This window comes from Nomascus leucogenys, chromosome 12 (assembly GCF_006542625.1).
Source record: "Nomascus leucogenys isolate Asia chromosome 12, Asia_NLE_v1, whole genome shotgun sequence".
NCBI classification, from domain to species: domain Eukaryota; kingdom Metazoa; phylum Chordata; class Mammalia; order Primates; family Hylobatidae; genus Nomascus; species Nomascus leucogenys.
In genome coordinates, this window is record NC_044392.1 from 64,803,774 (window position 1) to 64,827,275 (window position 23,502).

The 23,502-nt window shown below is 38.1% G+C and overlaps 2 protein-coding genes across 9 annotated transcripts in view; one reads left to right on the plus strand and one right to left on the minus strand.

Annotated features, from left to right (window-relative positions):
* Window positions 1-1,380, minus strand: part of CEPT1 (choline/ethanolamine phosphotransferase 1) — a 46,520-nt gene extending 45,140 nt beyond the window's left edge. The window contains exon 1 of one of the 2 annotated variants that reach the window (XM_030824853.1): window positions 546-1,380. The gene's annotated coding sequence lies outside the window, so the exon portion shown is untranslated. Of the gene's footprint in view, window positions 98-545 lie in introns of those variants that run through there. The other variant, XM_030824852.1, reaches the window with a different exon arrangement.
* Window positions 92-23,502, plus strand: DRAM2 (DNA damage regulated autophagy modulator 2). Of its 7 annotated transcripts, none has more exons than XR_004032694.1 (10): window positions 92-271; window positions 641-791; window positions 2,709-2,772; window positions 8,951-9,095; window positions 14,226-14,293; window positions 15,641-15,780; window positions 20,151-20,312; window positions 20,870-20,952; window positions 21,933-22,025; window positions 22,563-23,502. XR_004032694.1 is itself a non-coding variant. In XM_030824854.1 (10 exons), exons 4-10 carry the CDS (start codon window positions 8,965-8,967, stop codon window positions 22,668-22,670), a joined length of 801 nt encoding a protein of 266 aa, XP_030680714.1. In that variant the 5' UTR covers window positions 92-271; window positions 641-791; window positions 2,709-2,772; window positions 8,951-8,964; the 3' UTR covers window positions 22,671-23,502. The 7 variants fall into 7 exon arrangements, 6 of the variants coding, with proteins under 6 accessions (XP_030680714.1, XP_030680718.1, XP_030680716.1 ...); XM_030824854.1 differs by having other exon boundaries at window positions 20,151-20,328; XM_030824856.1 differs by lacking the exon at window positions 92-271 and adding an exon at window positions 1,345-1,394 and having other exon boundaries at window positions 683-771; window positions 20,151-20,328.

A 23,502-nucleotide genomic window follows, 5' to 3' on the forward strand; every position in this document is an offset into this window, starting at 1 on the left:
CCTGACCCCAACAAGTACACCCCTAGAAATATCGCCTCCGACTCCAGCCGACTGGGTGACTGATCGGCGGCAGCACGTTCACGACACTTTCGCGATTGCCGTAAAGGGAAACAAGATTTGAACGAGCAGCGCCGCAGGCGCGCTCCTCGGGGCCGTGAGCGCGCCCCGGGGGCCGGCCGGTCTGCTCGGGAGCGCGCCCCATGGCCCAGCCCTGTCTCCTTATAGCAGGCGGGCTTCGGCGCTATCGGCCAGCTCTAGTCGGTCTGGTAAGGTAAGCCGAAGTAGGGGAGAAGGGACAGGCCCCAGCGCTTGCAGCCCGCTCCCTCTAGAAGGGTGCGTCAGAGGGTGGGATCTGGCAGCTCGGGGAAGTGGGCGCAGCCTGGAGCCCCCTTACCCGCGTCGCAGGCGCGCGAGACTCCTGCTGGCCCTCACTGCCTCCGGAGGCTACCTTATGCCAGGCGCCAGAGGGGCTGGTTGGGGCGGGAACTGCGGGGGTTTCCGTGGGCGGGGATGAGTGCAGCTGGGCTCAGCTCCCCGTGCCCTACCGTTCTGTCCTCTTCCTTGGTTTCCCCTACTCTCCTCCTGCCCCAAGCAGTGCCTGATGCCGAGTTCCGTCTCTCGCGTCTTTTCCTGGTCCCAGGCAAAGCGGAGCGGAGATCCTCAAACGGCCTAGTGCTTCGCGCCTCCGGAGAAAATCAACGGTCTAATTAATTCCTCTAGTTTGTTGAAGCAGTTACCAAGAATCTTCACCCCTTTCCCACAAAAGCTACGGTTGAGTACACGTTCCTGTTGTGAGTTCTGGGTTCAGATACCTTGGTGGCTGGAGGGAGCGAGGGGGAGGGGAGAGTTTGAAATTATGATCCCTGGTGACCTTGTGTTTACACGAAGCTCAGTCTTCTGCACTCAATTCTATCGCAGCGGGTGGGTCCCACACAGAAAGGAAGTTGCTGGTCCTGGGTATCTTCACAACCGTGCTTTATAGTAGGATACATCTGAAAAACACAGAAACACTGTAGAAATAATCTTTCCAGTTCTCTCAAATTTTAATTTATAAATCATAACCAAATGCAACTCTGTATTTTGCATTGCATTATCGGATTGTCCTCATTTCTCTTAATGTAACATTTGATGCAGCTTATAAAAAAACTTAATTTTCTAGACTCTAGGATTTAACCATTAGGAGAATATTATGTTTGTCAGGAGGCCAAGTTAGAGTTTAGAAAAGTAAGTATTTTTAAATTATATTTTGATTTGAGCCTGATGATTCTGTGCATCTCTAAAAGCAGCTTAGGGCTTTCTGATCGTTCACTTGGAACTTCCAGAATTTACTTTCTTATTTCTTAGCATTCACCACTTGGCGAAGACAGCGTGAGGAATTCATTTTATTACCACGGGTATTTAAATATTTGTTAAAAAATTGTAATCACAGTTTTGATTCATAGAACTTCAAAGAAAGCAGAGAAGATAGGTTAGGTTAGAGATGCAAGACTTTTTCTTTTCTTTTCTTTTTTTTTAATGGAGTCTCGCTCTGTTGCCAGGCTGGAGTGCAGTGGCACGACCTTGGCTCTCTGCAACCTCTGCCTCCCGGGTTCAAGCGATTCTCCTGCCTCAGTCTCCTGAGTAGCTGGGATTACAGGCGCCCGCCACCACGCCCAGCTAATTTTTGTATTTTTAGTAGAGACAGGGTGTCACCATGTTGGCCAGGATAGTCTCAATCTCCTGACCTCGTGATCCGCCCGCCTGGGCCTCCCAAAGTGCTGGGATTACAGGCGTGAGCCACCGCGCCCAGCCTGCAAGAACATTTTTATAAACATGCTTACTGCCCTGTGAAATTTATTCCTGCATACTCTCAATTATTATGAAAGGTTTTTTGAATTATGAATCATTAAAATTCTAATTTTGTTTGGCAATTACTCAGCAATGCTTTCAGGTTTCAAACGCAAAAACACATTGACAATTAGTCTTCCTCACCTAGTCCATGCATTTAAATTCCTCAGTTTTGTCATTCTCAAACTGGTAAACCATTTCAAGCCCTGCTTCTATAAATCGTCAGTTTAAACAACTAGGACTCTCAAAGCCTAAGGAGATACGAATCCAAGATAATTCATACATAGAAAAAATTCATACATAGTAGTTGTACTCCATACCTGTGGCCTTATGACTACAAAATTAATAAATCAGCTATCATTATTATATTGTATGCTTATTCTACTCCACTCCAAGGAGCAACTCTTTGAGTACTGTAACTCAGAAGCTAAGTAAATTGCCTGAAATCATAGAGTTGGGTAGTAGTAAAGGTAGGACTTGTGTTTAGAGATATCTCATCTCACAGCTGTGTTCTTTAGATCACATGGACTTGCAATTGCTTTATTTTGCTTAATAATCTATTATTTTTTTCCTCATGTTGTCTCTATAGGAGAAGACTCAATGATATTTCTTTTTTCCTCTTTAAGATAGTGAAGGTGTTGGATGTGAGAATGTGTATGGAAATTTTTATCCTGGAATTAAAACATTATTTAATTCCAGATAGTACAACATCATTGTAAAAAACTAAAGTGTCAACTCGTCAAAGAAAAATAACCTGTTAACAATGCTGTAGCCTAGTATTCTGCCCATGAACAATATTGGCGTGTTGACTTAAAACTGTACATGTTTAAAATTGTGTGGATTGAGAGAAAAACTTCTTATTTTCTTTGTGTGGATTTTAGGATTTACAAAAGGTGCAGGTATGAGCAGATCTGAAGACTAACATTTTGTGAACTTGTGAAACAGGTAATTCATTTTTCACATTATAAGAGGAACAAGTACATACTGATCATCTCTGAAAATACGTGTTTAATCCTTGAATAAACCTTTATGAAATAGGTATTATTTTATACTATTTAACAGATAATACTAAAAGCTACCATTTATTATGCACCAGCAATCTGTTAGGTTCTTTGCTTGTGCTATAAGTATAAGCTGTACAAAGACTACTCAGTGCAGTCCAACAGAACTTTTCCACAATCATGGAAATGTTCTTTTTTTTTTTTTTTTTTTTTTTTTTGAGACGGAGTCTCACTGTTGCCCAGGTTGGAGTGCAGTAGCACGATCTCGGCTCCGCCCCCTGGGGTTCATGCCATTCTCCTGCCTCAGCCTCCCGAGTAGCTGGGACTACAGGCACCCGCCACCTTGCCCGGCTAATTTTTTGTATTTTTAGTAGAGACGGGGTTTCACCGTATTAGCCAGGACGGTCTCAATCTCCTGACTTCGTGATCCGCCTGCCTTGGCCTCCCAAAGTGCTGGGATTACAGGCATGAGCCACCACGCCCGGCCAATCATGGAAATGTTCTAAATTTTTACTGGAGTGCAGTGGCACGATCTTAGCTCACTGCAACCTCCACCTCCCAGGTTCAAGTGATTCTTCTGCCCCAGCCTCCCAAGTAGCTGAGACTACAGGCGCCTGCCACCACCCCCAGCTAATTTTTTGTATTTTTAGTAGAAATGGGGTTTCACCGTGTTGGCCAGGATGGTGACATGTGGCTTTTGAGCATTTGAAATGTGGCTAGTGTGACTGAGGAATTAAAAATTTTATTTAATTTTAATCTATTGAGATTTTAATTTAAATAGTTACATGTAGCAGTGGTTGCTATATCAGATGGTACAATATGTGCTGATAACATTATTCCATTTTTCTTTGTTTTTTTTTTTTGTTTTTTTGTTTTTTGTTTTGAGATGGAGTCTCGCTCTGTTGCCCAGGCTGGAGTGCAGTGGCACAATCTCAGCTCATTGCAACCTCTGCTTCCCAGGGTCAAGCAATTCTCCTACCTCAGCCTCCATTCTCCTACTTCAGCCTCCTGAGTAGCTGGGATTACAGGCGCATGCCACCATGCCTGGCTAATTTTTGTATTTTTAGTAGAGATGGGGTTTCACCATGCTGGCCAGGCTGGTCTCAGAACTCCTGACCTCGTGATCCACCTGCCTCGGCCTCCCAAAGTGCTGGATTATAGGCCTGAGCCACCGCACCCGGCCTCACATTATTCCATTTTTCAAAGGAGAAACTGGTTCAGAGAAGTTATGAAGCTTGCTGAAGTTCACACAATTTTATTAAAAAAAAAGTTTTGAGCAGAGGAATACTTTAGGAATGTTAATTAGGTAATGCAGGTGGAATGGGTGAAGGGGAAGGAAAAAGCAGATAGGCCAAGAGAATTGAAAGTCAGTATCACATGGTTACAGTGTGAACTGGGAAGAAGAATGGTTTAAATGACTTGTAGAAATAGAATTGCCATCACTTTGTGACAGCATGTGAGGACTTTATAAGAGAGAACCTAAGATTCCTCTGAAGTCTTAGAATCCTCATAACCTGAAAAAAATGGTAATGTTGTTTACTGAAATAGAAAAATCATGAATAGTTTTGGGAAATAAAAGGATTTTTGCTTTGGCTGTTCATTCAACAAATAATTGAGTGATTACTATGGGTAAGGTCCTCTGCTATGCTTAGGTAGAGAAGTGGAAGGATCTTATTCCCTAAAGACACCGTCCTCAATTTTCATACTGTAGAAGATAATGAGCTCTAAAAGATGTGAAAATCAAGTGTTCTCAGAGAAAGGGGTGCTTATTTCTACATACAAAGGGCTTAGGTAAAGTTATCTGTGGAAGATAGCATTTGAGCTTTTGAAGAAAAGGAAGGATTTAGACATGTAAAACAAAGGGGGAGGAGGTTTTGCTACTAGTAATGAGGTGGACAAAATATTTGAAAATCCCTTTTACCAATACACCTAAATGCTGAATAAATTACACTAGCTCATTCATGACAGGTCTTCTATGAAAGACAGGGAAATCTCTAGGGCTAAAAAGTTAAAAAAAAAAAAGCTGAAACTAGAGTAGTATACTAGCAGTGTGTTTCCTTTGGGGGCATTTGGCTGATAGCAGAAGTAGAGCACAATCAGGGACAGGTGACAGGCTGCTCTCTACCCAAAGCAGAGAGATAGAATTCATATCCCTGTAATCTCCCAGGCACATGCTCCAATGGGTGCCATTCCATGGTAGTTGGTGTAAATGGTACCTATGTTTCAGGGGGTGATGTTTTCATAGAATAAAGTTTAAGTATTTCCACTTGAAATTGTACAACTCATGGTATTGGAGAAGCACCTTCCCCCAAATTCAGCCAGGACCCACAAAAGTCTACACACTCAGTCATAGGTGGGCCAGAAAAATACCTCCCTCCTGGCAAAGGGAGATCACAAAGAAATTTGTTCATTTTCATCACAGCTCCAGGTGGGGGAATAAAGATACCACCTGAAAACTTGAAACTGGAGGGTCTGCCATCACTCATTCAAGGTTCATCTGACAAAGGGATAATATCCAGAATCTACAATGAACTCAAACAAATTTACAAGAAAAAAACAAACAACCCCATCAAAAAGTGGGCAGAGGACATGAACAAACACTTCTCAAAAGAAGACATTTATGCAGCCAGAAAACACATGAAGAAATGCTCATCATCACTGGCCATCAGAGAAATGCAAATCAAAACCACAGTGAGATACCATCTCACACCAGTTAGAATGGCCATCATTAAAAAATCAAGGTTCAAATTTACATATCTACAGGGTCTAAAAAACCAGAAGCCAAGAAATTAACATAAAGTTGGCCCGGGTTGGTAATGTGCCATACTGTCTGGAAAAAACAAATAAGGATCCTCTCTGTAATGACTCACTCTTAGTTAAGCCTTTTAGAATACTCCCAGATTTTAAGATTGTCCAATATAGGCTCAGAGTCAAAAACTGCAAGGGACAGCTAAACTGACATAGACTCCTAAGGACTTATGGGAATGATCAGAAACAAATTAACATTTAAAGAGATGAAAAATGAAAAAATTAAAGATCTTAGAAATGATTCAAAATTATGTAAATTAAGAGCTCTTGTCCTGGAAACCTATGCTGGGGAAAGCACCAATAGGATTTTGGCAAGGACTTGTCATGATTAACTGAATAGATGAAGAAAAAAGATATTGATGGGATGTTAAGGACTGACAAGGAAAAAATAAGAGAAAAGAGAAGATTATGAAATGCAAATGTATATATTTAGCAACAAATCAGATAGCCAGAGTAAATGACAGATACCAATCAAAAATGGCTGAGATTTCATTCTTTGGAGAGTCAGTCTCAGATGAGGAAGCTGTAAGTATTCACAAAGTTCATGGAAAACACTAAATTTCTTTAGGTCATCAAAAAAATATGAGAAGATACTCCTTCAAACATGAAATTATTCTCACATGCACAGGAGTATTCTAATTTAAAAGTATAGCTATATTTTAAAAAATTAAATTTAAAAAATTAAAAGTATGAATTTGTACCAATGTTTCTTAATTCACATTATTGACTCATTATTACTTAACAACATCCTTAATCTGGAATTCAAGGAAGAAAGTGGTGATGTGGGGTATGGGTGTATTTAGGCCCTCTGTCTCCGCCCCCGCTCCTGCCGCCCCAATGTAGGAGCTGGAAATATAATAGTGAACGGAACAGTTGTTTCCTGTTCTCACAGAACTTAAAGTTTAGTGAGGAAGAGAAAACCAAACAAGCAAGTTAAATGTAATGAGTGCCCTGGTTGGGGAAGTAAAGGGTGCTGTTAAAAACAAAGCAGGGACACTCAGCCGAAGCTGGAAAGATTGAGCCTTGAAAAACATAAAAGTTAACTGGGTAGGTAGTGTTCTAGTCACCATGAAGGTCTGAAGGTGTGCTAGAGAGCAGGACACATTTGAAGATCTGAAAGAAATATGCTCTGGCAGTGTGGCATAGTTGATTGGGCACTAGAATCAAATTGCTTGAGTTTGAATCCTATCTCCACCACATCCAGCTCTATGACCTTGGGCAATTGTCTTAACCTCTGTAATTCTGTTGAGGAAAGTACATTATTTCATGTATTTAAGGTGTTTAGTAAACACTGCTAAGGCATAGTAAATGCTAGGTGTTTGCTTTTGTAATGATGAGATAATGATAGCTAGAGCAAAGAATTGAGAACCAAGCATGGCCAGAGGTGAATATAGAAAGTTAAGTAAAGACAGACCAGGCATGGTGGCTCACACCTATAATCCCAGCACTTTGGGAGGCCAAGGCAGGTGGATCACTTGAGGTCAGGAATTCGAGACCAGCCTGGAGAAATCTCGTCTCTACTAAAAATATAAAGATTAGCCGGACGTGGTGGCAGATGCCTGTAATCCCAGCTACTCAGGAGGCTGAGGCTTGGTACTTGAACCTGGCAGGCTGAGGTTGCAGCGAGCCATCCGATTGTGCCACTGCAGTCCAGCCTGGGTGTCACAGTGACACGCTGTCTCAAAAAAAAAAAAAAAGGTAAGTAAAGACAAGACGATGCAAAGACCTAATGGACCATGTTAAGGAGCAAAGACTAAGGGTATAGGGGAAACCATTGTAGGAGAATAAGGAGATCAGATTGGTATTTTGAAATTAGAAGGATTACTTTGGTTTTAGAGTGGAGTCTAGATTGGTTTGGTCAAGACTGGAGGAGGATTGAGTAATAATAGAAAAACTAGGCTGGGCTGGGTGGCTCATACCTGTAATTCCAGCAGTTTGGGAGGCTGAAGTGGGAGGATTTCTTGAGTCCAGGAGTTTGATACCAGCCTGGGCAACATAATGAGACCTCATCTCTACAAATAATAAAGTTAGCTGGGCATGGTGGTGCGTTACTTGTGGTCCCAGCTACTTGGGAGGCTGAGTTGGGAGGATCACTTGGGCCAGGGAGGTCAAAGCTGCTGTTAGCTGTGATTGCACCACTGCACTCCAGCCTGGGCAACAGAGTGAGGCCTTGTCTCAAAAAAAAAAAAAAAAAAAAAAAAAAGAGGAAGAAAAACCAACCAAAGTGTTTTTCCTGTTCTCTCACTCAATAATCAACACAATACTTCTCTGATCATCAAGAAGTATGGCGATTTCTCTCCACCAGCCAACACCAATTGGATGTCCCCTAATTCAATTCTGATGGTATCTACCTAGAGATAGCATCAGATCGCACTGGTTGAGGGCTCAGTCCCACTAGACTACCTCCCAACTTCTGACACCAATCACAAGCCCGGGTTGTCTTACCCATGTTTCTAACTGACTGGCTATAAACTAAGGTTCTCACTACCCCCTCCTTGTGTTTGATTAATTTGCTACAGTGGCTCACAGAACTCAGGGAAATGCTTATATTTACCAGATGCATAAGGCAAGGGATATGGAAAGGGGCACGGAGCTTCTGCGCCCTCTCTGGGTATGCCATCCTTCAGGAACCTCCGCATGTTTGGCTATCTAGAAGCTCTCTGAACCCAGTCCATTTGGGTTTTTATGGATGCCTCATTACATAGGCATGATCAACTTAACTTTCATCCTCTCTCTCTGCCTTCCGGGAATTGGGGATGGAGGACTGAATGTCCAACCCTCTAATTATGCCTTGGTCTTTCCTGTGACCAGCTCCTATCCTAAAACTATATGGACTGCAAGCCTTATTAGCATATAGAAGACACCCCTATTACCCTGGAGATTCCAAGCGTTTTAAGAGCTTTTTGCCAGGAAATGGGATGAAGACCAAATACATATGTATTTCACAATACCACAGGTACCCCTTAGGAAGTTATAATAATCGACTAAGAAATGATGGTGGTTTGGGTAAAGTAGTGACAGTGAAGATGGAGAAAAAGGGTAGATTTGAAATAAATTTAGGAGGTAGTATAAACAGTACTTGGTACTTTCCATGGGAAGCTGGGACAAGAAAGCAAGTTTCTAGCTCTGTCAAGTGGGTGAATCTTGGTTGCGCTAAGAAAGGGAAGGAGAGCGAGTGTTGGGGTATGGCATGAGGGATGATTTCAGAGGTGAAACAGTTTGGGGAGGTAAGTACAAGGCTGTGGGCATGGATGGCTAAAGTAGGATGAGGAAACTTGTGAATTATCTTTTCTAATATGTTTTTTCTATTTCAGAAAACCTGTTTGAAATGTGGTGGTTTCAGCAAGGCCTCAGTTTCCTTCCTTCAGCCCTTGTAATTTGGACGTCTGCTGCTTTCATATTTTCATACATTACTGCAGTAACACTCCACCATATAGACCCGGCTTTACCTTATATCAGGTAAGTGAAATGTATTCTTTGTATAGGAGACTCTTTATGTCTCATTCTTATTTTAACATTGAAGCCAACATTTAATGTCAACCTTTTAAAAATCAGATTTTACATTGGCATTACAACAATAAAGGGAATATAAAAAGGAACTTGAATTTGGCTTTTTCTTTGTGATAGAGAAATGTAGAGACAGCCCAATAAGGTTCAGTTTGTGAACTGGTTCTTGAACTGTGACTCTTTAGTGCCTTGTTTTCTAAGTAAGTATTTTAAGTTGTTTCAGAATATAGAATTGGAATTATTCGCCCCTTAAAATTAAAAAAAAAGCTACAAACAATAATAATAATATGAAAAGATAATGGAAATGACAAACATGTCTTGATATACTTACTGCGTATGAAGTAATTTTCTTTTTTTTTTTTGGAGATGGAGTCTAGCTCTGTCACCCAGGCTGGAGTGCAGTGGCACGATCTCAGCTCACTGCAACCTCCACCTCCCGAGTTCAAGCGATTCTTCTGCCTCAGCCTGCCGAGTAGCTGGGATTACAGGCATGCACCACTACACCCAGCTGATTTTTTTTTTTTTCTTTTGCATTTTTAGTAGAGATGAGGTTTCACCATGTTGGTCAGGCTGGTCTTGAACTCCTGACTTCGTGATCCGCCCACCTCAGCCTCCCAAAGTGCTGGAATTAACAGGCGTGAGCCACTGCGCCTAAAAATTTTTTTTTTTTTTTCAGATGGAATCTCACTCTATCGCCCAGGCTGGAGTGCAGTGGCACAGTCTTGGCTCACTGCAACTTCCACCTCCCAGGTTCAAGCGATTCTCCTGCCTCAGCCTCCTGAGTCACTGGAGTTACAGGCGCACACCACCACACCTGACTAATTTTTGTATTTTTAGTAGAGATGGGGTTTCACCATGTTGGTCAGGCTAGTCTTGAACTTCTGACCTTGTGATCTGCCCACGTTGGCCTCCCAAAGTGCTGGAATTACAGGCATGAGCCACTGTGCCCGGCCTCATAGAAAGTAATTTTCTAAGCATTCTTCATGTCCTAAATAGTTGAATCCTTACAACAACTGGATAAGATAGAAACTATGATCCTCATTTGAGAGAGAAGGAAATGAGGTCCAGGGAGGTCAAGTTATTTGCTCATGGGCAAATAACTCAGTTAGTGTTGGAACCAAGAATTAAACCTGGACAGTTTAACTCTAGAGGCTAGGCTCTTACTCTTTATGCTGCCTAGATATTTTTGACGTATTAAGTATCAAAATTCATCGGTAACATTTTTGAAATCTCACAACGAATGAAGAATGGGTAGTCTGTTGCATATACTATGTTCATAATCCTCTTTTTTTACACTTGATCTTAGCCAAAAAGCCAAGAAGCTATAATAACCCTCTTTTTTTAAAATTGCAATAGCAATAAGTAATTATTACAACAAATTTTAAACAATACTAGAGTGATTATAAAAATGAAAAGCAAAAATCCCTTCCTGACACCTTCCAGTTTCTATACCCTAGAGACAATTCATAGTTTGGTAGATTTCCTTCCAGAGTTTGGTTTATCTTGTTATCATGTATGTACAAAACTCTCTTTTTTTTCTCGTTCTTGCTCACTTTTTTGGGTTTTTAATTTTGTTTCGTTTATAAAAAGTGATGAGATGTTGATACAGAAATTGCTTACTTATTCTTCCTTGCCTTTTTTTGGCTGTTACAAACAGTGCTATAATGAAGGTTTCATTACATATAACTTTACATACTGATGTTGATATGAGGTAGATTTCTAGAAGTGAGATTGCTAGATAGGTAATAGGGCATCTACATTTTTCATTTGACATTTCCAAACATACCTTTAGAAGTGTTGCATCAATTTATGCATTCACAAAAAGGATATGAGGAAATCATAATTATATGAATAGTTTCTGAGCTATTGAGGCTTAAACTTCTCTATAAAAGTTAAATAAATTACATAGGGCAGGGAGATGAAGAAAACATAATTATTAAAACATTGTTGTTATTAAATATGATTAAGCAACTACTAGTGTTTTAATCTAGATGATTTCACCTGGAATATAGTTAGGTCCACCCCTGAAAGTATTCAGCCTCTATATGATGCTTTTGAAACATCTGTCTCTTCACAGAGATGCCAAATTTTGTTGCTATTGTTGAGTAATATTTTTTGTTTTGTTGCTGTCGTGGTTGTTTCATTTATTCATTTGTTTACCTTCAGGAAAATAACCTTTCCAACACAGAAAATAGTAATCTTTTAAAGAATGATAAATTGGAAGGTTAAATTTATCTTTTAAAAATGTCAAGAAAAGATCTGGGCATTACTGTCCACATGTTGTTTCCGCAGTGGTATGGCGTGGCACAAAAGATATCAACAAATTGGATGCAGTTTGGGAAGATTTACAAAGCCCAAAAATGTTTTATAATTTAAGGTTCCAATTAGAGAAATAATTTGATAAATAATTACCACTCTGCTAGTGGAATTTGTAGCCTAAGGAGCCACACCATTCTTTAGTAACTCCAGAAGGTACATATTTAAGATTCATGAGAGTCTCTCACGGTATTTTTTTTCTCCATCTGAGAACTTGTCTGCTTTCGTTTTGAAGAAATTTTAATACAGCCAGCCCTCCATATTCATGGGTTCCACTTCTATACATCCAATCAACCACAGATTGAAAATATTCTGGGGAAAGAAATTCCATCAAGTTCCAAAACTTGAGTTTGCCAAGTGACAAGTACTTCATTGAATCCACAGGAATGAAGTGATGTGTATTAGATATTATAAGTAATCTAGAGATGATTTAAAGCATATTGGAAGATGTGCATAGGTTATACGCAAATACTACACCATTTTATGTAAGAGACTTGAGCATCCCCAGGTTTTGTTATCTGATGGAGGTCCTGGAACCAGTCCCCCACAGATACCAAGGGACTACTGTAATATAAGAGGCAACTTAGTTCTTTTTCTGAGTTTCACTTCCTTGATGGTACTGCATGTGATTTTCTTTAAAAAGCACCCTAGACACTTCCTTTTCTGTTCTGCCCCTTCTGCTTTTTAATTTTTCTGCTAATCAACTTAGTATTACCCTGAGGTCTTTCTCCAACATTCTCACATACATATTTAAACTCTAGTACTTATTTTTATTTCTTGTAGGCTCATTTCCTTCATCTGCAAAATGATTAAGTTAAACTAGCAAGTCTGCAAAATTCTTTTCATTTCCTAGATCCTATCCAAAAGGTTTAGCTGTTAGCCTGGGCAACAGAGCGAGACTCTGTCTCAAAAAAAAAAAAGGAAAGAAAAAAAAGCTTTAGCTGTTAACAGCCTCAGTGGACATAACCAAATGTAAATTTCACTTCAAAGGCAATTTTGCTATGTGTGCTTCAGGTGTTCTCTTAGTTGGTTCAAGTAGTGGATGCCCAAGGGAGTGACTAGCCACTGGGGTAAGAGAAGAAATATTACAACATCTATGTATATTTTTAATCTAAAAACATTTAAACTTTGCCAATATTTAACATACAGAATAATGATAACATATATTTTGATGTTAGATGGTCAGATATTTTTTGGTGGTGCTGTGACCACTGAGATGAAGTGCTATGATAAAGAGGTGATGGGCATGGCTGTTTTCATTTGTAGGCCAGTGTGTGTCATTCTGTCCTGAGCCAAAGGAAGGAACACTCTTAGCCAACCATCTTGGAAATGCATGCCTTTGTTAATTTACATGTATCATTTGAAGTATAGCTATGAAAATTATGGATTTTTCTAAGAATAATACATATACATTGTGGAAAATTTGAAAAGTAGAACGAACAAAAAACCCTTTATTCCCTCCTCCTGAAGATGGTCAAAGAGTACCAAAATCTTTTATATGTAAAAGATAAATTTTATTATTTTATAATTGTTTCTTTACAAATACATCATTTTTTGTTTCTCTATTTTCACTGCAAATTTTTTTTTTTTTTTAAGAGAAAGACTCATGGAATTGGAAAGTTAGAAGGAGCAATCCTTACAATTCATGTTTAATACTTTCCATTTCCTAACACCCCTAATCTAAATGTTTACTAAATGTTATGGATTCTTACCAGCTATAACTTTCTATTTCTTTTTTATCCCCATTGCATTGTCTTAGTTGAGACCCTGATTATCTCTTTCCTGTAGTGTGTCAATTCAAGGCCAAAGACATTGTCTTTTTAATCTTTGTAGTAGTTTTAAGAAGGGGAAAGAAGTAATATTTAATGGATATCTCCCATTAGCCTGCTACTGTGCTAGATACTTAACATGCATTACCATTACATTTCATCCTTATACTGATATGATGAGCTGGGAGGGAATGAATAGCTCCATTTTGCAAATGAAGGGAACAGTTTTAGGGAGATAAAAGGATGAACCTAAGGTCCTGCAGTAAGTAAATGGTGGGGTTTTAATCTGCCCTGGTGCGTTGCATACTGCCCTGAAAGACAGGCATGCAAGTGGATACATTGCAATGCTGTGTGGTAAGTGAGTTTATAGAAGTTCAGAAAGCATGCTGTGTGAGTCACTATCTGCTAGAGGAGTTATCCAAGGTTATAGAGAGGAGGAGACTCAAAACTATCTTGAATGTAAGCTCTGCGAGGGCAGGGGCTTTGTCTGTTTTACTTAATCACTGTGTTTCCGTTTCTGAAATGGTGTCTGGCACATGGTAAGTGCTTGATAGTACTTTTAAAAATTGATCAGTAGGTGAATAGGTGTTAATTGAATACAGGCATAGTCAATAAAAGGTGCAAAAAGGCAGAGTTGTGAAAAGCCTGTGGTGTTTAGGGAATATTCTGGTGGGACAGATAAATCCATCTGCCTGAATGCTGGTAGGTCAATAACATAGTCTTAACATACCAAGGACAGCTTTTTAAAAATCAATATATATTGATTTCTACTATGTGGAAGAGAAATAATCTTAAAATGATGTGAGTAAAAGGTGAAGTAGGCAGATATTTGTGAACTCAAATTGTCATGTTCTCTGTATAAAATGATATGAGTTGAACTCATGGACTTATAAAAGATAAGAGGTTTGAAGTAACTCCTGGTATTCTTATCCCTTAGAAGAAATATATGTGTTTATCTAGTGTGAGAAATGCACATACCTTCCTTTTTTTCTTTCAGTGACACTGGTACAGTAGCTCCAGAAAAATGCTTATTTGGGGCAATGCTAAATATTGCGGCAGTTTTATGTAAGTAATGAAAGTGATTTTAACAATGATACTTAATAGCCAAATTGCTACAGTATTTTATTCTTTCAACACTGGAGTGTTACTTGTTTTACTTTCTAGTTATACTTGAGAGTATGTTATCACTAAATAATTGATCATAGTTATACCCCTTTTGAAAGAAAAACACTTTTCTAGAAATGCTGACTTACGGGAATAAACCTTTAAAAAATATGTGTAGGATTATTCTGCTATTCATTCAAATGGAAGTTGTTTAGTATAACCAAATATTCCTTGAGGACTGTAGTGGACTTCTTAAGCAACCAGTAAGGAACAAAGAGTTGTGGGTGCAGCTGACCACAACTAATCCTAACTAAATTCCTTTGGGATAAACAGTTTAGATGTTTGAGAATAAAGATGGAAGCATGTTTTGATTTTTGAGCAACATTCTAATGCTAAAAGGGATAGAGTTGCTACTGAAGTATTTCATATCCCTGTTTATTTTGAACCAAATTTTTATTAATGGTTTACTCACATAATATTTTTCCATCAAGTGTGATTGTTTTAAATATTTGCATTCTTCTGTGTATTTATTATTTGCTTGGGACAAAAATAGAAATCAGGAAGATAATTCAGCTTAAAGAAGTTCATTTCATGACCAAACTCTTCAGAAACATGTCTCTACAAGCAGATCTCTAATGCTTTCTACACTGTTGAATTGTCTGGCAATATTTCTGCTGTGGAAAATTTGATTTAGTTAGTTCTTGACCGATAAATATGGTAAGGTGGGCTTTTCCCCCTGTGTAATTGTCTACTGTGTCTTATTGAGCCTAGTTGTAATTTGAAATAAAATGATATGAGAGTGACACAAATAAGCTTTTGGGTTTTTTGCCTACGCCCATTTTATCTATATTCTATAACTAGTTCTGATTCTAATCATAAAAATATTTTGTGTTTTATATAACTGTTTGTAAATATGAGACCTATGGAAGGCAAATGATTTGCTTAGTCACCGGAGGCATCAGTAGTTCCATAATACAACCTTAAGGTTCTCCAACATCCACAGCATGAGCCAGGCACACAGGTATGTGCCTACAGTCCCAGTTCTCTGGGAGAGTGAGGCCAATGGATCCCTTGAGGTCAGGAGTTGGAGTCCAGCCTGTGCAACATAGAGAGACCCTGTCTTTTAAAAGCAAAAACAAAACTACAGCTATTTTGTTTTTTGGTTTTTTTTTCTTTTTATTCTCTCTGATTAATTTTAAAAGGAAAATCTGTGATTCTGGATAGCAGTGACCTTTGTGAACTCTTCATTGGCAACTTTATTTCTTGGTTATTTATTACTTTGTTGTTTTTTGGATTATCTTTTCCCAGGCATTGCTACCATTTATGTTCGTTATAAGCAAGTTCATGCTCTGAGCCCTGAAGAGAACGTTATCATCAAATTAAACAAGGCTGGCCTTGTACTTGGAGTACTGAGTTGTTTAGGACTTTCTATTGTGGCAAACTTCCAGGTTTGTGTTTTAGCCCAGCATAGGTATTTTCCTTAAGTACATAAATGTACATATTAAAAGGGAAACCTGAAGCATTCAGTTACATGCTGTTGTTATTTCTTTACCTTAACAAAATAGAAATCACTTCCTTTAAATTATCTGACCCTATTAGAAATAGCTACTTGCACAACTAGAAAAATTCATATTTAAAAGTCTGAACTAATACAAATTATTTTAACTTTTTTTAGGATCCACAGGACAATTATTAGAGTCTTCATTACTACTTAGTTGGAGATTACTTCAACTCACTACTGAAACAAAATTGATATAAATTAGAAGTGACACAATTACAGATTTTAAAAGTTTTGTTTTTAATATGCCTAACAATTTATAATCATTTACCTAGTTTATCTACTTGTTTGGATGTTTTCATTGATTGCCTGCATTCCTAGGTGTCCTGCCTTGTATATGAGGAAATGAAAGGAAGAACTGTAGGTCTTCTAGCTTTTTCTCAGGAAAAAATAATGTCAAATACTTAATGTTAAAGTAGTGGTCAACCTTTATCAAATATTTTTCAATTCTCCACAGAGAGAGCAGTAGGAAAGAAACATTGGGCTCAACTCTGAATACAAGTAAAAGTGGGAATTCATAGCTGTGGAGCAGGGTGCAGTGGTTAGTGGATGGAAAATTACTAAGCTGGAAACGTAAGGGTTAAGAAGGGATTGTGGTTAAACTGCCTTGGTTTGTTTTGTGTTGCTATAAAATAATACTTCAGGCAGGGTAATTTATAAGAAAAGGAGTTTATTTGGCTCATGGTTCTGCAAGTTGTACAAGAAGCATGATGCCAGCATCGGGTTATGATAAGGACTTCAAGAAGCTTACACATGATGGAAAGCAAAGCAGGAGCTGGTGTGTGCAGAGCTCACATGGCAAGGGAGGAAGCAAGGGGGTGGTGGTGCTAGTCTCTTTTTAACAACCAGCTCTCACAGGAATGAATAGAGTGAGAACTCATTCACCACCGCCAACCCCCCACATCAATCTATTCATGAGGGATCCACCCCTGTGACCCAGACACCTGCCATTAGGCCCCATTTCCAACACTGGGGATCAAATTGCAACTTGAGATTTGGAGGGGTCAAATGTCAAAACCATAGCACTGACCTAATAGGATTCTTGGTGAAGGCAGGCCAGGGTGATTAGACATCACTTGAGGGATGGTAGAGGTGATATATTTATGGTGATCAGATACTGAGAATGGATGATTACGGCTAAACTGAACAAGATTCTTGCTAAAATTGGATAATGCAGAGATGAACATGGCAATCCAGAAGTCAGGACCTAGTTGACAAGAGAGTTCAGAGGAACCTGAGCTGGGTTTGGTGAAGGAGATAATTTTTGTCACCTGACAGTAACTCATGTAATTCCACTGACATTCATGTTTGCTAGATAAGGGGGTGCAGCGGGTGTGCGTAGGTCAGAAAAAATGGACCCTGGAGAAAATGTAGTTTTGCTGGACATTAGTTCCCAGAAGCCACTTTATACTATGAAAGGATAACAACAATTTGGGTGGACAACTAGCTAGCTGTCTGTGCCACAAATAGAGTTCTGCCTTCCCTAATCAGTTTCTGTAGCTCATTATTAAAAAATGTTTTGGAGAATTTCAGTGTGAGGATGGTGATTCTCTCTCTTGGTCAATTTAACAATGTTTCTCATCACTTTTATGGTAAAGATGAATCTCCAATATTCGTTTACACAGCCCAGCAAATTCCAATAGCAGTTCTTGATAGCACCCACACAAGCTGCCTTTCCACCTTTATCTCAATTACTTAAGGTAGCCTATATACTTTCTTTATTGTTTTGCTTTTAGCTTTTATTCTAATTTACCTTCACCACAAGAGTACCTATGGCTGTGTAATTTATTTTGAATTAAATTACTTTTTCTCTTTTGTTAACATCTCTTTATGCAACTTTAGATGCCCTCTTCATCTTTCACTGACGGCTTTATTGCTGGGCCCTGTTTATAACCAGGCCTTGTAGCATTACCCAAATATCAAACAACTCTCTTTCCTTTCTTTTTTTTTTTTTTTTTTTTTACTCACCGCTATAGTAATGAGGATCTCCTTCCTTTCCAAAGTAAACGTTTACTACTTAATTAAAGTGGTTAGTGCACTGCTTCCTCCTCCACTTCCCCCTTTTCTTTTATGGAGACAAACTCTAGGTGATTTATATGGGAAAAATTTTACAAAACCAGGTCTATAAATGGTTTACCCTTGCAGGTATTGGCTTGGAAGAGACGCTAGCACGCTGTTTGTTTTTTTTTTTTTTTTTTTTTTTTTGAGACGGAGTCTTTCTCTGTCCCCCAGGCTGGAGTGCAGTGGCGCGATCTCGGCTCACTGCAAGCTCCGCCTCCTGGGTTCACGCCATTCTCCTGCCTCAGCCTCCCGAGTAGCTGGGATTACAGGCGCCCGCCACCACGCCCGGCTAATTTTTTGTATTTTTAGTAGAGGCGGGGTTTCACCGTGTTAGCCAGGATGGTCTCGATCTCCTGACCTCGTGATCCGCCCAGCTCGGCCTCCCAAAGTGCTGGGATTACAGGCTTGAGCCACCGTGCCCAGCCAGCACTGTGTTTTAAATGGAGTCGGGACTTACTGGTTTTACTTCTTGAATATTTTTTGAAGACATTCACTTCTTTCCATTTCTCTTTACTTCCCTCCTTACTGTCTTCTTCTCAACTAGTTTAGATTTCATCATCTCTCATCTGAACTACTGCCATAGCCTCCTCAATGGTTCCTGTGCATTCACTCTTAACATTCCTTGAATCATTTCTTCATACTGCAGTAAAAGTGATCTTTTGGAAACGTATATACATCTCATTTTGCTTTCCTGTGTCCTTGCTTAAAGTTCTACAGGTTTAAAAATTATGTGAAAAGAGATACAATCAAGAGAGAAAAAAATAATTTGCTAAACCACCAAACTGCCTAACTCAAAGATCTTGTATAATCTGGCTGATGTCTACCTTTCAAGCCTAATTTTGCATTGTCCCCCTTCTTAATGTCTCCATTGTATATATCACTAGCCTTTTTGTGCTCCTTAAATAGGACAGACTTATTTAATTTCCTCTCACATACTGTTTCCTCTGTTTGGTAGGCCATAACGCCCTTTATATCCATGGTTGTAAATTTATTATTTTTATTTTTTAGTTGATGTATTTCTTTATTAATTATAAGCATAATGGTTTAGAAATGTTCACCATTGTATCTCCAGCACCTAGCTTAGTACTTAGGACAAACATGCTTTCATTAATTATTTAGTAACTTATTGAGAGAGGTTAAAGGGACTATGGAGGATTGGAAAAAATTCTCTTATTGCTATGGTTGCCTGCATTTAAAGAGATGCCTAATAATTGCTATAAGATGGTATTCGAAAAATCTAACTTAAAAAATAAAAATTGAATTTCTTTTAAAACAAATTTGTATATGTTGTTCAGTAAAATAACTACATGGTAAGTGTCTTCACTACCTACTTAGAGGATTTTTTTTCTTCATACGAAATTTATCAAAGGAGAGTAGTAAAATTTTAGTAAGCAGAAATCTGTATTAATTTTCTAGTGCTGCCATAATACAATATCCAACTGGGTGACTGAATAGAAATTTATTCTGTCAAAGTTCAGGAGGCCAGAAGTCTGAAATCAGGGTGTTGGTAGGGTTGATTATCTTATTGGAGGCTCAGAGGGAGAATCTGTTCCTGGCTTCTGGTGATTACCAGTAATCCTTAGTGTTCCTTGGCTTATGGCAGCGTAACTATACATAACCAATCAAGCTAGAGCCAAGGGAGAATGTTTTAATTCCTTGAGTCTTTAAATTTTATTTACAGTTACATTGAATTTAAATGGAAACTCCCTATTCCCAGCACTGCAGTCCATCCTAATCTTTTCTTATTGCACTATGCTTTTCCTATGACCCTTTTCACCATCAGACACACTGGAATTTCCTTATTTCTGAAGTTTATATTTATTGTTTATGTACCTTTACTAAACTCAGAGCTGGATTTTTGCCTGTTTTGTTCTCTAATGGATCTGAAGATTTAGAACAGTGCCTAGCATCTAATAGGCACCAAGTAAATATATTAAATGAAGAAAAAAATAAATGAATAATTGCTATTATATTTTCAGTGGAGGTGTATGAAATAGTTTGGTGTTACTATAATCCTCAGGTTTATGCTGAGTATTATGAGAGAAAATTACTTCAGAAAGCAATTTGTTTGTAGAATTGGCCAAACTTCTCTACTCAGTGAATGTCATATTGAAATCTCGGGGTTGTGCTTTTAAATGTTGTGTTGCCAATGTGTTTTGAGTTTCTTTTATTGACATATTTCTTCTCTCTATCTCTCAGAAAACAACCCTTTTTGCTGCACATGTAAGTGGAGCTGTGCTTACCTTTGGTATGGGCTCATTATATATGTTTGTTCAGACCATACTTTCCTACCAAATGCAGCCCAAAATCCATGGCAAACAAGTCTTCTGGATCAGACTGTTGTTGGTTGTCTGGTGTGGAGTAAGTGCATTTAGCAGTATCCTTCACTGTACAATGTGGCTACACTTGGAAAGGAATTGAATGACAAGATTTAAGTAAACACTATTGGTGCAGTGTAAGAAGCCTTTTTGTCTTTCTTTTTTTTTTTTTTTTTTTGTAGGAGAGATTCTTAGGTTCACAATCCTAAACTAAAGAATTTGAAATATGAAATTCAGATTGTACGTAGTGCCTCAGTAATTGAGCTAGGAACAAAAATACTGAGCCTGATAATACTCACTTCAGAGAAATGAGGGATGAGTAAATGCCCTCTCTGAGAACCATTATCTAGTTAAAGATTATGATAGAACTGCTAATTTTCTGAACAAAGAGGTGGGGTTTGACTGTGAGAACCATTTTGTTGTGACCCTCTGAGCAGCACATTTTTAGTTTTACAGTACCACTGCTGTGTAACATTAAGTCTTTAAGAAAATGGGTTTAGACCTTAGCAATAAATGTGTGAGTAATCCTTTTAGACTGTAAAGTGATTTTTGTTCTCTGAGATTTTCTCTGAGATTCTTCCTTGACTTATGTTTTTATAGTGCTGACTTGCTCATCAATTTTGCACAGTGGCAATTTTGGGACTGATTTAGAACAGAAACTCCATTGGAACCCCGAGGACAAAGTAAGAACTTACAGTCTATAAAACTTAGTTTTATATTAAAGATGGTTATTTTGGTTGAACTTGATGTGTTTTTCATTTCATCAGTAACAATGAAAGTCTTCTGGTAGAATAATCAGTTCTGTATTAAAATTATTTTCATGATATGGTAGGGTTTATGTAGAACCTTCCATATTCTCCTATCACCTGTGATCTGTAGATACTGTCAAAATATGAAGAGCATTGTGATGGCAAAAGAGTTTTCTGAGAAATTGACTCCCCTAAATGTGGGTATAGTATATAATATAGCCAACCGAGATCATTTACGTTTTGAATACTTGTTTTCTGAATTGAAAAGACATCTTCTCCCACTTTCTGTTATCTGGAAATTGATTATGGACTCTGCATTTAGGTTTCAATATAGTGGATATCTGAATGTAGATATAGCATCTTGGACTCTGAGAATAGAGGAAGAGGAACATACACTAAAGAATAAAATGAGTTCATCTGTTTTCACAAACCACTTGGTGGTGTTTTATTTAAGAATTAGCCCCAAATTGGGCGTGTTTGTGAAAATGAATGAATGAAATAATTTACTAGATTTTCCCAGTTGTAACCCATATATTATTTAATATCATAAACACAGCACTTACTAAGTTTATTCTGAGCATTGTTAAACTTTTCTTAGTCGCATATTATGAGTCTTATGGCTTTGGGTAAGGCAATAGTAATTTCTCGATTGTAGAGTAAAAATGATCCTGTTCTATCTTAGCTATTTAAGTGGAAATTTTATTCGCTCCCAGTGAAACAAATAGAGTGTCATTTAGGAGGACTTCCTAATGCTGGCTCTTTAATTCTAGAGATATTATGTGCCTGGTAAGTCAAGGGTTGATTTTCAGAAGCTCCATTATTTTACAAGAATTGTGTGTTTTTTATTTGAAACATAATATATAGATCATTTAAATGAAATTTCACAAAACTATTCTTTTTTTCCCATCACTCAGGGTTATGTGCTTCACATGATCACTACCGCAGCAGAATGGTCTATGTCATTTTCCTTCTTTGGTTTTTTCCTGACTTACATTCGTGATTTTCAGGTAAGAAGGCACAGTATTAGATTTATTCAGTCAGACTTCCTTCTCTTAGTCCAGGAAGGTGGACTAAGAGAACTTTCCATAGGCAACTCTCCAGCCTTTTTGAAAATTAACTGTTTATGATTTGGTATCATAAACATGTGATGTAACTTTTCAGGTAAATTGTTTCTGTGTTTAAAGAAGTAGTGTATTGCTAGCAAGATTTAGCCTTGAAAATGGGGCTATAAAATAAATTTCAGAAATTCTTACATAACATTTGTTATCGATTCTGCATACTTTTACATAGGTCATTCTCAACATTTAGTTTTACTGATTCTTAGTAGAAACCAAAGAAAAACAAGGAACTTTATGAATAGAGAAGCTTGGTTTTTCCAGATTTTAATTGGTACAAAGAGGATACCTTTGACAGTAAAACAGCTGTCTCACTACCATTAGAACTGATTTACATTCATAATCACAAGGTAGCCTATAGAACATATTGAAGGAGTGATCTCTCTTTAAGGAGCAAACTTCTATATATAATTTTCTTTTCTGTTCCAGAAAATTTCTTTACGGGTGGAAGCCAATTTACATGGATTAACCCTCTATGACACTGCACCTTGCCCTATTAACAATGAACGAACACGGCTACTTTCCAGAGATATTTGATGAAAGGATAAAATATTTCTGTAATAATTATGATTCTCAGGGATTGGGGAAAGGTTCACAGAAGTTGCTTATTCTGCTCTGAAATTTTCAACCACTTAATCAAGGCTGACAGTAACATTGATGAATGCTTATAATCAGGAAACATGAAAGAAGCCATTTGATAGATTATTCTAAAGGGTATCATCAAGAAGACTATTAAAAACACCTATGCCTATACTTTTTTATTGCAGAAAATAAAGTTGAAAGACTATGATATCATAGTTTTTTATACCTTATTTAAGAGAAACAACCTGACGTGCACCAATCAGTCTGCACATCCCAGCCCCTCACATTTTATAAATTATTGTAGATCATGTTTTTTTAGGAGCACTTTTATGAGAGACATTTTCCATGACTAAATAATCAGCATTAGTCAGTAAATCCTTTAGAACTGGGTTTTGAAATGGGAGTTTTATCATATTAAATCATTTCTTGTAGTCTTACATTTTTTGTTGTTGTTCTGGAATCTACCTGTAAAGGAAAGTAGACCTGGATTCATGTGGGCTCTTTCATGGCTTAAGTGTTGCCCAAGAGATTTTGTAGGTAACGATTTTTTTTTTTTCTGGCCACAATGCCAGATACTAAGCTAATTGGTCTATCATACACATGCTTGCAGTAGTTTCATGAAGTTTAGTCTCTGGTGTGAGATTTTAATCACCAATGAATGAGAGAGGCACCTGTAGGTAAATTTACTTTAGTCATATTTTACATAAAACAAGGGTTAGTATTCATGTAAATTGAGAAGTTTGGGAATAACAGCAGATATGATTAATAACAAAGAAAAGTCATAACC

Bases quoted from the DNA above. Each gene is read 5' to 3' on its own strand.
- DRAM2 (XM_030824854.1), top strand. From the start codon at position 8,965: ATGTGGTGGTTTCAGCAAGGCCTCAGTTTCCTTCCTTCAGCCCTTGTA. The intron at 14,294-15,640 runs GTAAGTAATGAA...ATCTTTTCCCAG, and splicing joins AAATATTGCGGCAGTTTTAT to GCATTGCTACCATTTATGTT. The intron at 20,953-21,932 runs GTAAGAACTTAC...CCCATCACTCAG, and splicing joins ATTGGAACCCCGAGGACAAA to GGTTATGTGCTTCACATGAT.